Here is a 14,469-nt window from a genome sequence, read left to right as displayed (position 1 = left end):
AGGATGAACTGGTGCACTCTGCTAGAATAGAGAACCTTAAGGGGTTGATGGATCAGACCTTGACGATAGAATATCGGTTGAATGAGCGAAGAATGGAGAAAAAGAAGAGTCGTTTGCCATCACACTCAGTGACGTCTCGCACCTTCCCTCATCGTACCGAAGAAGTTCGTCCTGAACCTAAGGGGGCTACAGAGGAAGAGGTGATGCAAATCAATACGGCTCGAGGGCCTTTATCATCTAGTGAACGAGAACACAGACGAAGGAAGGGACTTTGTCTGTATTGTGGTGCAGCTGGTCACCTAATTCGCACCTGTCCCGTTCCTCCAGCCAAGTCTTTGGGAAACGCCAACTCCCGTCCTCAGTGAGAAGGGTGAGGACAGGATATCGTGAAATACCTTCCATTTGTTCTTCCAGGGAGGAAGGAACTGCTCTTTTCCTTTTACCAGTTATCCTCCACTTAACTGATGGCCGGGAAGAAAGAACTCTGGCCTTATTGGACTGCGAAGCCAGTGGTATCTACTTAGATGAAGCATGGGCAAAGGAACGACAGATAGCACAAATACCTAAGGAAGTACCAGAACAAGTCCACACGGTGGATGGATCACTCTTGGCCTCAGGACCCGTACAGTATACCACCCCTACTTTCTGTCTCCAATTCGGGAAACACCAAGAAAATATTTAATTCGATCTAATTTCATCACCACATCACGTCATGATCCTGGGAATTCCATGGCTCACACGGCACAACCCTTACATCAACTGGGAAACAAGAACTATTTCTTTATCCTCTCACTTCTGCCAACACCACTGCTACCTAACAGGAGATTATTGGTCCCCAAAAGGTCTTTTAACAGCACCCCCTAAGGCGGGATGTTCAATTAACGTCCTACAGGGAGTACCCAGTCATTATCAAGAATATGCCGATGTATTCCAGAAGCCAGAAAAACCTGAACTGCCACCCCATAGAGAATACGATTGCGCCATTCCTTTGGAACCAGATACAGTGGTTCCTTTTGGGCGAATGTACTCTCTAACAGAACCTGAGAAGCAGATTCTTAAGGAATACCTTGATGAAAACATACAGAGCGGATTGATTGCTCCCTCCTCTTCACCTGCAGGGGCTCCTCTCTGCTTTGTGCCTAAGAAGACGAAAGACTTGCGTCCCTGTATTGATTTTAGAGGATTAAACAAGATCACTATTAATGATTGGTACCCGTTACCACTTATTAAGGACATCTTGGAAGCGGTCAGAGGGGCAAAGAGATTCACCAAGCTGGATCTCAGAGGAGCATACCATCTTTTAAGGATAAAAGAAGGGGATGAGTGGAAGACCGCCTTTAGAACACCTTTTGGTCACTACGAATATTGAGGAATGCCATTCGGACTCACCAATACCCCTTCCAATTTTCAAAGGTTCATGGACTCTATTTTTTCCGATCTTCTACAACAAACAGTGGTTGTTTATCTAGACGACATTTTTATATTTTCTGTCCACCCAGAACAACACTCTAAACATGTTCTCCAAGTTCTAGAGAGACTCAGACAACACCATTTATTTTGCAAACCAGAGAAGTGCGAGCTTGATCGAACAGAGGTAAAATACTTGGGATATTGCATTAACCAAACTGGGGTCGTCATGGATTCAGACAAGGTGCAAGCTATACTGGATTGGCCTTCTCCCTCTTCCATCAAAGAAACTCAGTGTTTTTTGGGATCAGCCAATTTCTATCAACAATTTATAGCAGACTTTGCCCAGAGAACCAGTTACATTACTCAAACCCTTAAAAAAGAACATCTAAAGAAGGGCTTTTGTTGGACACAAGACGCAGGGTTAGCCTTTCAAGACTTAAAGAAAGCCTTCATTTAAGCTCCTATTCTACGACACCCAGACACCAGCAAACAGTTCATCGTTGTCGCAGACGCCTCAGAAAGAGCCATTGGGGCTGCTTTACTGCAAAACCAAGACGACGATGATTTAGAGCACCCTGTATTCTACCTTTCACACATCTTATCCGATTCAGAGCGGAACTATTCAGTGTTAGAACGAGAATTACTCGCCTTGAAGACCGCGTGCACGGAATGGAGACACTTTCTAATGGGCTCGAAAGAACCCTTTGAAGCCCGGACAGACCACAGAAATCTACAATGCTTGAGAAACTTTCAGTGTCAGAATAGCCGACAGGCTCGATGGGCTTTCTTTTTCAGTCAATATGACTTTCATATCACCTACATCCCTGGTTCTCAGAATATTTTGGCTGATGCCTTGTCTCGGCGTTACCCTGAGTGTAGCGATTCTCCTGTACAGAACCTATTTGAAAATAACAAGATCATTGGTTTAGTACAGACATTTTTAGACCAAGTCAAATCCGAATATTCCCGTTTAGGAAATACAGAGCTGAATAAGTTGCGTCCACAACTTCATATGGATCAAGGGTATTATTACCATAATAAGGCCCTGTTCTTACCCACTAAGTTAGTACAGACTGAAGCCTTACGTATGTGCCATGATTCCCCCATCGCAGGTCATCGAGGAATGAAAGCTACCCAAGAACTTCTGCTTCGCTCCTTCTGGTGGCCAACTCTCAAGACGGATACTGAAGATTATGTATCATCCTGTCCCATATGTGCTCAAGCCAAGACACCCGGTACTAAACCAGTAGGATTGCTTTGCCCATTACCCGTTCCCCCAGGTCCATGGCACACTATCTCCACTGATTTCATGTGCTCGTTACCCTCTTCAGTGGGAAATCAAGTAATTATGGTAACCGTTGACTCCTTCACCAAAATGGCTCATTTCACAGCATTAAGAAAGTTACCAACGGCCAAGGAATTAAGCCAAATCTTTACACAAGAAATCTGTCGACTTCATGGATTATCTCAGGTCTTTATCTCGGATCGGGGTCCTCAATATATTTCCCGATTCTGGAAACAATTCTGTAAGGTCTTGGGAATCGAAGTGGCCTTATCATCAGGGTTCCATCCTCAAACTAATGGACAGACGGAACGACTAAGTCAAGGCCTCGAACAATATTTACACAGCTTCTGCAATGCTACGCAGAGTAATTGGTCTACCTATTTACCACTTGCAGAATTCTCCTACAACAACTCAAGACACAGTGCCTCGAAAGTCTCTCCTTTCTATGGATCTTACGGTTTCCATCCTAAGGCCTTCCCTACTCCCCTGAAAGATACTTCCAATCTTCCTGCCATCTCTTCCTATGTTTGGCAGCTACGGGGTGTCCAACGTGTTATCCATTCTAACCTTGTGGCCACTAAATCCTGCATGAAAAAGATGGCTGATAAAGGACGTTGTGAGGCTCCCCAGTATCAGGTCCATGATAAGGTTTGGCTTTCCTCTAGGTTTTTACCTCTCCGACTTACTCAGAACAAATTTAAACCCCGTTATTATGGTCCATTCCTGATTCTCCAAAAGATTAATCCAGTGTCTGTGCGTCTTCGTCTGCCCCAGACTTGGAAGATACACCCTGTGTTCCATGTCTCTCAACTCAAACCTTACCTTCCTGATCCATTTCACAGACAATTCTCCTGTCCTCCCCCTCTGTTGATTGATAATGTGCCCGAGTACGAGGTCCAGGAAATCTGTGACTCTCGGTTTTTCCATGGACGCCTCCAATATCTTATTCATTGGAAGGGCTACCCTATGAGTGAGTGTTCCTGGGAAGATGCCCATTCAGTTCATGCCCCTCTTTTGGTCCGTTGCTTTTTCCGGCTTTTCCCTCACAAACCTTGGGCCTCGGGGGGGACCTACTGTCGCGCAGTGGCCGCAAGCAGCACTTGGGAGACACCGCAGCCCGCAGGCGAGCCGCGGGGGAAGCCGCAGCTCGCAAGCAGGCCACGGGGGAGGCCCCGACTCAGGTCAGGGGTCGCGGCACCCGCCGCGCCCCCTTCCTTCATTCACCACTTCCAGGACAGACACGGCAGGGGAAGAGACTCCGAGTCGGATCTCGAACCTGCCGCGCATAGCGCATTCAGTGCGCTTAACACTCTGGTGCATTATACATGTTCTGGAAACCCTCTTTGCCCTCACTTACCGGTCACACTGGCAAAAGCCGACTGCATGCACATGATTTCCTTTTATACATGCTTTCTCCTTTCCCAGCATGCTGTTCACATCCTCTCTTCCCAGCATGCATTGCTTTTCTTTTCTAGACACATGTTCTCTATCATTAATCATGACCTTTTCCCCAATCCAAGATGGTGGTATTTCTACTTCCTGTTTTTCACTTCCTGTCTAGGGGTATATAAGGGGAATTTAGCTTCTTTCTCATTGCGTTGCAACACTCCTGTGGTGGTAGTCACGCTCCGGCTGGTTTCCTCTTGAGAAGGCAGTTATTCTTGACCTGTCTTTCGTCTCCAGTACTCCTGAACGCCAGCATCTTCTGCCCTAACGTCCTTGTGTCCTCCTTCTGTTTCAGGGAGTTCCTGTTGGAGGTTTTTTACCCTTTTGGGGTTTTTCCTCTGGGGCTCCTTCTGGAGGGCACGGACTGTCGTGGCTTGCTATTGTCAAACAGCACCGTGGCTACCGGAAGGGGTCGCACCTACCTCGGCCAAAGCAGAACCTGCCGGAACCGGGGTCGTTCCCCACCTCTCATCAACTTCGACGGTAAGCCCAGAGTGAACCGTGACATGAGGTGCCTGCCTGCCCCCTTGATGCCCCCTACCTGTGGAGGTAACAAGGCAGTCAGGAGTCAGGTTAGGGCACCATTTTGAGCCTTTGGTGCAAATATTGTATATACGGACTGGTCAATGGGATTGGACTTCTATTTTTTTTTTAAACAATAATATGTTTTAACCAACCAGTTGTTGGCTTTTTGGTTACATCTTGTCCTGCATTTCCTTTCCTAGGTTTGAGTTGTTCCTGGCTGACATTGGTTGTGTGGCAGTAGGTGTATGTGTGCTGCTTGATGCTTCCAGTATTGTCAGAGCAGTCTGTGAGGTTGTGTGCAGTGCATTTATCCCACAGGGATAGGGTGTGTTTTGTGTGATGGGCATGTGTATGTAGCTGAAATGTTGTTGTCATGGTGGTGTGTTGTGTTAGTGTTGACATGTGTTTGTTGTAGTGCTGTGTGGCTTTGTGTGTTTTAGACTGTTTGAGTCTGCATGTATTGTGCACGGCATAACAGGTTTGGTGTACTGTGTATGTGTGTGATGTGTATGTCCATTGCTAGGTTATATGATGGTGTGATTGTGTGTGTTTCATCACAGATGGTTGTATGTGTGTGGAGTCCCTGGCCAGTGTCGGTTGTGAGTGTTTGACATGTGTTAATATTTGTGCGGTTGTGGTGTTGTTGTTACGAGTTTGTATGTTGTATGTGAATTTGTGAGGCTAGGCCTCTGCTGTGTTGCCGTGCGTAACTGTGTTTTATTGACGTCCGGTGTGTGTATGTGTGTCTGCTGGTTGCAGTGTACGTGCTGTGTATGTGTGGGTGTATTTGTTGCTGTATGTGAGTGTGTGTGTCACTGTACTATTACGTGTGAGTACAGCCCTCGCACCCCCCACGGTATGTTATGTAGCTGTTCAAACTTATACATTTTACAACTGTAACGGGTGAGTGGGCATACTTATGGTTGAAGTCTTCCTAGTTGGCGATGATTCTGTTGTCATTCTGTGACCAGGAGCAGCGGGATGACGTCTAGTTGTGGTTTGATGGCGGCTTCGGACGAGTATGGCTTCCTGGAGGTGAGTGTCTCCTTTTATACTGTTCGTTTCTGCCTGGTGTTCCCTGGTGGTCCAACCGCAGTGAAAATCTTGGCGGTGTGCATCCTCGTAATGAGTCTGGCGGAAACATGGTCCTCTCCAGACTGGTGGTGGCTCCAATTAACTGCGGCGGTCTGACCGCGCCGGGGGTGCCGGCGGTGCTTTGGCGGGATTCTGTATGCATCAACCCCAATGTCCTAATTTAGATGTCTTCTCCTCCAGCCTGTGGGTGGTCGGACCGCCAAACTCGCAATGAGGCCCTAATACTGAAGTGGGGATAGTAAATGTAAACTTTTTTTTAATCTTGATTCTTTATTGATTTTTATAGAATTTTCACATACAGACATGTAACAGTGATGCAAAACGTAGCAGCTCAGGCAAGTCCAAGACATCATATGAATGAGAACATCTGAGAAGTCAATGAAAATAAGAAAAATAACACAATCCACCCCTAACAAAGGTGATACAGACCAGAAGGTCCCCAGGGAGAACAGAGAGGGAGGGCGAGGGGAAATACAAGAGTGAAGGGCAAGGGAATAGGACAAATAAGTCATGGCGCTAGTCCCCCCTGGCCGCCCCCATGAAATATAACCCTTTTTGAGTCCAATATTTTCAATGCTTTTGCTCGTGCTGGAGCAAGAATATTAAAATTCACCCCTTCATAGTCTAAAACTGTCCCTGCTTAGCTGACGTTGGAGTGGGAAAAGTAAATGAGAACCCTCCGAAGTCCAACACTTTTTCTGCTTCAGCATAGTAAATTCAACTCCTCAAAGTCCAGTACTTTTCCTGCTTTTGATTACGTTGGAATGGGACTATTAGAACACTTTCTCTCTACTGCTGCTTAGGTTAGAGTGAAAATTGTAAATTTAACCCCTCCTTAGTCAGATACTTTCCCTGCTTTTGTTTAAGTTGGAGAAAAAATATTAGAACATTTTCCCTACTGCTGCTTACATTGGAGTAGGAATAGCAGATCTAACTTCTCCAAAGTCCAACATTTTTTCTAGGTTTTTTTGGATTGTTAGTATTTTTTATTTTTGTAATTTAATGTTTAAATTGCATTTTTCTTAATTTAAATTGTATTTTAATAATATGTTAATGTATTTATTTTTTATTTTTTATATTTTAAAAGATATATGTATTTTAATATATATCTGAATATGTAAGATTATCTATTTTTAATTATATTATTCGTTTTTAGTTTAATATTTTAAATAAATTGCACATAATGAAATATATATACTTACCCTTTTATGACGATTTCTGTTCCACAATATTTTTGACACAATATTTTGGTCATCATCAAAAAATCTCAATGTTGTTCTGAGGGACAGCGAAATGTGGTGTGGCAGTGGTTGCGCAGTTGATGAATGGTGTGGCTTGACAGCGAAGGAGACTGTTGTGCAACTGGAATACTTCCAGGGAAATGCCATTGTGCACTTTCAATGCTTTGAAGTCTAAGAATTACTGAAGCGGGGGTGATGGTGGTGCTAGGCTATCAATGTCAATCAAACCTATTTTCAATAGAGAGCATCTTGGAGCTGTGAATTTAAATTACAAAGTTGTGGTCTTCAACAGCGACCAGGAATGCAGACGATAAGAATGACGATTAACTTTTCTCCCAGGGTCTCCCTCTATGGCAGTCCTTTGGATTAGTAGGCACCATCCCAGTGGAAACAGAGCATTACCCAGAGGGCTTGTAATGTATTTTCTTCTTTTTCTTCCAACTTGCCATGGAGTGTGTTTGCCTCTTCATTCATTTTGAACTATGTATAGAGTTATAGGCATGATCATGTTTCCATAGTCAATGCATTTTTCGGTGTGCTTATCTTTGGTGTCATTTGACAAATCTTCACAAAACTTTCCAAAAAAAAGATTTTTCCACCTCAGCTCATTCCTGAAAAGTTTCAGTATGATCTGTCATGCGGCATCTGAGAAAAAGAGGGGTCCCAAAATTTTTCCATAGGAATGTTAGACACAGCTACAGACCAAACTGCTAAATGGATTTACACCACATTTAGCAGAATGCTAGATCAGGGCCCGAAGACTGCTTTTGTGGTATGGTGTAAATCTGTTTATTAGTTTTATACATTGTATATATCATGCTGCGGTGGATCTACGGAGATCACAGATCTCATGCTGAGATCTGATTGGCTGCCACCACATCAACAAGGATCACCAAGGTTTCCGCTGGTCAGCCCAGCAGGAAAGAGGTGGCACCATTGTCGCCGGGTCGTAATTGAGCCGGCGGCAATGCTGCTGCCCGCAAGAGGCACCAGCACCCTCGTAATGCGCACAGCCATGCAGTGCACATTACAAGGGTGCTGGGCAGTGGGGTGCCTGCACTGCCCATGCCACAGGCATGGCCAGAGCAGGGGCCCCCATGTGGCACCCTGCACCTGTTCTTCGCCAGCTTTCACCGCCATGAAAAGGCTAGCAGAGAACCGGGTTGTAATCAACAGGGTGGCGCTGAGTTCAGTGCTGCCCTGGCTGATTCCAACCTGCACCCACTGTCAGCCCGTCGGGATCTCCGATCCTGGTGGAGATGACGGTAGGTTGGCAGGGCTGCCCTCCAACCCCGTAAAGTGGCAGTTGGACTGCCACAACCATGGAGGTCCGACAGCTACAGCGAGTGTGGCTGTCTGAGGGCCACCACACTCGTAATTAGGCCCCAAGTTCTAAACAACATGTCATTGTGCCCTGCCTCCCCTCTGATCTTCTCCAACAACTACTGCAGGCACCTCTTTGTTTGAAACTACCTTTATTCTCAAAACTCAAATGTCATTTTACCCTTGACTGTGGCAAGGCCCTATTTGAATGCAGGTTATCTTGCATAAACCCCTGCCAATAATTGTTCAACTTCAGTGACAACTGATTTCAGTTCATTTTGTCATCCATTTAAATTGGCATCTGGATGTATAATTTTACTGGTAGTCCTCCTCTACTAAAAACATACACCAGAAAGTGAATAACAACTTTCAGAGTTAGGGCCTGATTTAGAGTTTGACGGACGGATTACTCTGTCACAAACATGACACATACCCTGTTGGCCTTATTACAAGAACACTATATCCTATGGCACATGTAATAAAGGGGATGAGATATCAGTCACCTTTGTGACAGAGTAACCTGACTGCTAACCTCTATATCAGGTCTTTAGTGTACTCAACATCCTCAATTCTGGTCACTTCGAAAAAGACTCTACCAGTACAATGGCATAAAAAACGTTAGGGCTCCAAGGTCAAATTAGCAGAGAATCCTGATGCCAGGCCACCTTTGCCCCAGCTACATGCATACAAAGCAAAAGGAATTAATATCAGTGCAGTAAGCAAACAATGCTGAGAAAAGGGGACAGGGAAGAAGAGATAAAACAAAGTTCCACCAGGACACCATTGACATTGTCTCAGACTGATCCTCAGGGTAACCAATTAGTATGCACCAAGGTTACACAGGAGTTCACCTTCTTTATCGCCCTCGGTATGTTTCTGGGTTAGGTCATCTTTGTAATCTATTCTGTCCAGCTGCTCTAATGTAGACATGCACCCCTGCCAGTTCTGCAGCAGCCGTTTGTCACTCAGTAACATCTGTTCGTATCTACAGATGTTTGTTTTTTGAGCATGTGCAACTCTTTACATAGCACTGTCTTGGCACCATACGTTGTTTCGATCGCATGCCCTTGCAGGACCACTTTGAAAGTGTCCCATTCAATGCTTGTATCGGGCACCATGCCCTCATTGTCTGCAAAGTAAAAAGTGATATGCTCTGCAAGGGTAGCATGAAACACCTCATCCTGTAGACCGTCTGTGGGAAGGCGCCAAGTGGGTATACTGGGGCACCCGTGTCCCCAGGTAAATTCGAGTGGCTAAAGGCAATGGTTGGACATGGTGCAACCTAGGAATTCCGCCCAGACTACTGCTGTGAGTGCCTCTGGGCAGCAGTAGATAAGGTCAGTTTTAGTGTAGAGGTTGTATAGCCCCGGGTAAAAGGAATATTCTCACAGCAGGGGGTGTAAGCTGCGCCAGGTGAATGTGGTTAACCCAATACATAAGTTGTTGAGTGCGACTGAGTGCACCCTTGGTATTGACAGGCAAGAGACTGTCTCAATAGAGGTCCAGAACACAGTTAAAATTTCCATCCTAGTGCATTCCAGACCAGCCCCAGGGTGAGAGATTGTAAAAAGAGGACCTGGTTGGTGTTCGGTGCATTTAATTAATTTAGTGACCCTGGGAAGCCATCTAGAATCCCCTCCAGTACTGCATATCTCCCCTCTGGATCTACCCTGGTGTGTAACACTACAGTGGTATCCCTGGTGCCACCCATATAAGCGCACCCGTAGCGCATCGAGAATATGTGGTTCCCACCAGCGTTCCCCGCCACCACTTGGGTATGCTTTCGAGGTTCAAAGTCTGCAAATTGGTCTCCTGTAGGAGAGCCACTTAGATTTTACGTCTACGCAGGTCCTGGTGTACTTAATTTCATTTGGTGTAATTAGCAATCCCTCTAACATTCCAGGTCATCAATAGGTAAAAGATTAACATTGGGTTGGTTCCTTTGGTTTCTCCACCTTACCCAGGGCATCAAGGATGTTCCCACTGCCCCTTATGATTCTTCACTCTTTTTTCAGGATGCCGGGAGTGAATCCCTGTATCCTGAACTGGTAACTTTAATTTTTGTGTTCAAGATGCAACAGCCGACCAGATAGCTGCAGATTGGTAAACCCAGCTTTGGGTTTCCAGACTCAAAATGAACATCACAACTCACCCAGCTATTTTCAATCCTTCCATCCCTCAAGCTTTCAAAACTAGAGACAAGTAACTAAAACAGATAACATAGGGCCTTCTTTGAAGTTTGGTAGAAGGTATACTAAATCACAAATGTGACGGATGTCTCAGCTGCCATGTTACAGTTGCATTACAGCCAGGGGCTTTGGAATTATGTGGTACGGGAGGGTTGAGTAAATTATGCAGCATGAAAAGGCAAATTATGTGGTATAATGTGGCACATTTTGTGATAGTACTACTTCATTATTTTGACATTTTCAAAGTGTTAATACTGCCTGAGCATTGATTGTACCTCATTAGTGCCAGTTTAGCACCCAAATATAGCAATAAGCCACAAAAATATAACTAGTCAACCTTTGCAACGGGCCTTCCACTGCCTGGAAACTCATGTTGCTGCATTTTTAGTAAATTTTTAACCGTTTGAGCTAAAAACTAAATTTTGGGGTTAAAATCTGCCGATTATGCAGCAGGTCATTGATTAGGTTGCAAATGAGGCAAATATATAATTCTGTGAAAACTGCGGCAGAATTGCATAATTCCAGTGGCCCTGATGATAGCCAACAGCACTTGCAGTACAGTGGATGGGATATCCGTAATGTTTTTACTGAGTATCCCACTTATCAAACTCTAAATAAGGCCCATTGTATCTAATCAACTTTATGAGAACATCTACAGGCGCAACCTCTTAGCTTGCCTTCAATCTGGCTTCAGACTGCAAGCAGGACAGAAGTTGGGACCCTTTTACTTCTGAAAGATGTACTACACATTCGTACAATGGTCATCCCCACGTGCTACCTCAACGAGGTCAAGACAGGACTGAATGTGAACCCCTACTGCATACTTTATTGCAGTTTCTGTGCTGAATACCATTTCTATCTGTAGAAGGGATCCTACTGTGAAAAGAAGAGCCTTTTTGGTTCCCTCACCCAGGAGGTCTCCTTTAATAGAGAAAGGATGCTGCAATAAACATGACCCCCCCTAACACAGTGACTAACGATGCTACATCAAAGCCATTGCAGGGAGCAGACTTACATTGCCACCATAACTGACGGAAAGAGGGTGCCGTATTGCAACAAACGGCTTTTACAAAAGCCTTGTTGGTATGGGAAATCGAATGGCAAAATGCAATTCTCGCCTCAGCATCCGAAATAACACTGGATCTGATCATGACTCACTCTGCTGTATTCCACAGGAATTCGTAGTTCTTTTTCTCTATGGATGGTAGAAATGCAGTGATTGGTGGCATTCCTGAAACCACTCTGTTACTGCTAACTGCACACCTATTTTCAGCATATCTCTCACTTAGGGCAAAGATATTGGATCAATTCACCCCTCTCCTTGCTTTCCATCACTTTTGGAAGCTACGGCCACATTGCAAATCGACTGCATCATCTTCAAGCATTTCATTCTCTGTCAACACTCTTACCCGTACAAAAAACTATACATCAGTCATAGCACCACAAGAAACCACATGGTGAACACTAGACAACCCAAAAACAAAGATAACTCGAACGCTTAACCAATTCCCTTCCTGTGTTGCTCTAAGCCTAGGAGCTCTAAGAATGCCACTCTGACTCCACTCTTTTCAGAAAGCATGGATAACTTGTCGCTTGATCCCAGAGCTACCCTTGTGATTACCCACTTGTTATTTTACTGTTGATTGTTCTTTTTCCCGTTGAGCTCTGTGGCTAGGATTGTAGTTTAGAAGCATCTTTATAAAAATCAATAAATGATGAATTGAAGGCTGTGACCCGATCCCTTTTGTCAGGTTCAGTCTTGATTTATTTTCCACTACAATGTACTTCAAGAGTGGGCTATGTGATTGTGTACCATTAGTCTGTTAAATTTCTCTTTGTAAACAGTGATACATGGGTGGCCACTTACTTGTGATGACTCTCCACGGTGTCCTCCCGGCGGTGACTCTCCGGTTCTGCTGCCCGTGGCCAGAAGCGGCTCTCCAGTTGGTGGAAGAAGGCTGAAGCAGTATAGACAGCGGTGTTGGCATCCTTGGCCTTAATGACATCGTAACCCAGGCTGGTCGAGGGCACGGGCGACAGGTCCACACTGTGTAGGCCCTCAAAGACATCCATTTCTTTCAACTGAGACTCCTCTCTGCAGCCAAAAGACAGTTACATATCATGGAGCGGTCTAAGCCCTGTGCCCAGGCAAGCAGCTCAGCTCTTCTTTCAATGGCCGTACTCTAATTTCTGCTATCCTGGCCTACGTGTGTCCTCTTCTCTCTCTCACTGTTAAAGCCCTTCTGCCCGGATCTATTATATTGGGTACCCAGACACATTATTGTAATCAAGGTTTATTTCATTGCATGGATTAAACCCCTCGAGCTTAGATTTCACAAGCTGGTGACCATCCAGTGGTCAATATATGGCAATCGAGTGCAGTGAGACCTATTTTTCTCAGTCACACCCTATTTCCCCTTCTTAGCCACATGTATTATATTCTTGAATCTTATCTCTATTCTCTGTCTTCTCTCTCAAGTTCCTGTCTCTCTGTAATTTTGTGTCTCTGGCTCCAAGTCTTATTTCTTTATCATTTAGTCTTTCTCCTTCTGTGATGCTTGTCTCTTTTATAACACTATAATTGTATGCCCCTTCGCGTTTTCTTCTTCTCTCACTTCATTGTCCCTCTTGACTTCCATGTTTTCCCACCTCTCTACTTCTGCCTTCTTCATCAAAACTTTCACCACTGCCTCGCCCTTACCACATTCGACCTTCCTCATGCCCCCCTGTCTCCTTCAGTTCTATTCTGCCTTCTTCACCTCTTCGCTTTCCTTTCCTTGCAGCTTGTTTGTCCGACTCTTTGTTCTCTTTGCTCATCGGGTACTCCTTTGATCTTCCTCCTCGGCCTCCTCCTGAGGTGCCTGTGCCACCTTCCTCTCCCCCTTCTCCTTCCCAGGCCCGTCTGCTCTCTCCTCCGCCTGGGTTATTCTGCCTCCTCTTTCCCTGACCTGCCCTTTCCTCGGCTGCTCTTTCCTGGGCCTGCACGCCCCGACCTGCCTGAGCGGCCCCACTCCCCCTGCTCTTTCCTCCAGTTTTCCTCTGTCTGGTCTGCTCTCTCCGGGCCTCCGCTCTTCGACCTACTCTGCCCCCTGTCTGCTCCCGCTGCGACTGCCCTTCCCTCGACCTGCCGTCGTCCGGGCACCAGCTGCCTGTGCTCGGCTGCCTCTTCTCCGGCCACCTGCCCTACCCTTGTCCCGAGCTCGGTCTCCCTCTCCCTGGCACTAGCTGTGGTCTCCCTTTCCCTGGCACGAGCTCGGTCTCCCTTTGCCTGGCACGAGCTCGGTCTCCCTCTCCCTGGCAAGAGCTCGGTCTCCCTCTCCCTGGACCGCTCCCTTCCCGCCCCACTCTCTGGGCTCCCACAGCGCACAGATTCTGCCTTCAGGTCGCGGGAGGGTGTGTGGGCGGGCTGTGGGGTTGGAGGTAACCTTTGCAATGTCAACGCCGCAACCTTAAGGGGTTGAAGAAAGTTTGTTCTCTTCACGAGAGGATAAACTTTATCTCCTTAAGCTCTATAATTATTAACTTCCGGAGCCGTACTCTGCTCAGCAGCACAGGATTTTGAGTGAGTGAGGCAGCGGTATGAACCAACAAACGGACATAGCTCCAGTGTGTAAAAGGCAGCTTTTATGAGAGGGTTCTTAGCTTACAGATACACCAAAACTGGCTCATTGATAAAAAGCACATTCTCCCATTCTCGTATCCTGGTTTAGACCTACTGGTCATTGTGTCCCACACATAAAGGGTTTTACTTTACACCTTCATCTCTAACTCCCTTTGACCTACTGGCAGTGCTTTACATGGGCCGGTACTGCCCGGTACTGAGTACTGGCACTTTTTTATTTTGAGAGGTAGAGTACTTCTCAGGAAAAACGTAATAATTTTAATTGGAGAGTACCGACACTTCTAAGAAACAAGCAGGTACTCACGTACAGAGTACCTGCACTTCTATTTTTCA

General features: G+C 45.7%; 1 protein-coding gene across 6 annotated transcripts in view; it reads right to left on the bottom strand.

The window, feature by feature from the left end:
* Nucleotides 1-13,883, bottom strand: part of RAB3IL1 (RAB3A interacting protein like 1) — a 139,795-nt gene extending 125,912 nt beyond the window's left edge. For 2 of the 6 annotated variants that reach the window (XM_069223227.1, XM_069223228.1), the window contains exon 1: nucleotides 12,382-13,883. In XM_069223227.1, the coding sequence (XP_069079328.1) occupies nucleotides 12,382-12,587 (206 nt within the window). In that variant the 5' untranslated portion in view covers nucleotides 12,588-13,883. The remainder of the gene's footprint in view (nucleotides 1-12,381) is intronic. The other 4 variants (XM_069223220.1, XM_069223221.1, XM_069223222.1 and 1 more) reach the window with 4 other exon arrangements.
* Nucleotides 13,884-14,469: the final 586 nt, after the last annotated feature.

Source organism: Pleurodeles waltl, chromosome 3_1 (genome assembly GCF_031143425.1).
Source record: "Pleurodeles waltl isolate 20211129_DDA chromosome 3_1, aPleWal1.hap1.20221129, whole genome shotgun sequence".
Classification (NCBI taxonomy): domain Eukaryota; kingdom Metazoa; phylum Chordata; class Amphibia; order Caudata; family Salamandridae; genus Pleurodeles; species Pleurodeles waltl.
The sequence above is the reverse complement of the archived record's forward strand: the minus strand, read 5'-3'. Positions and strand labels throughout refer to the sequence as shown.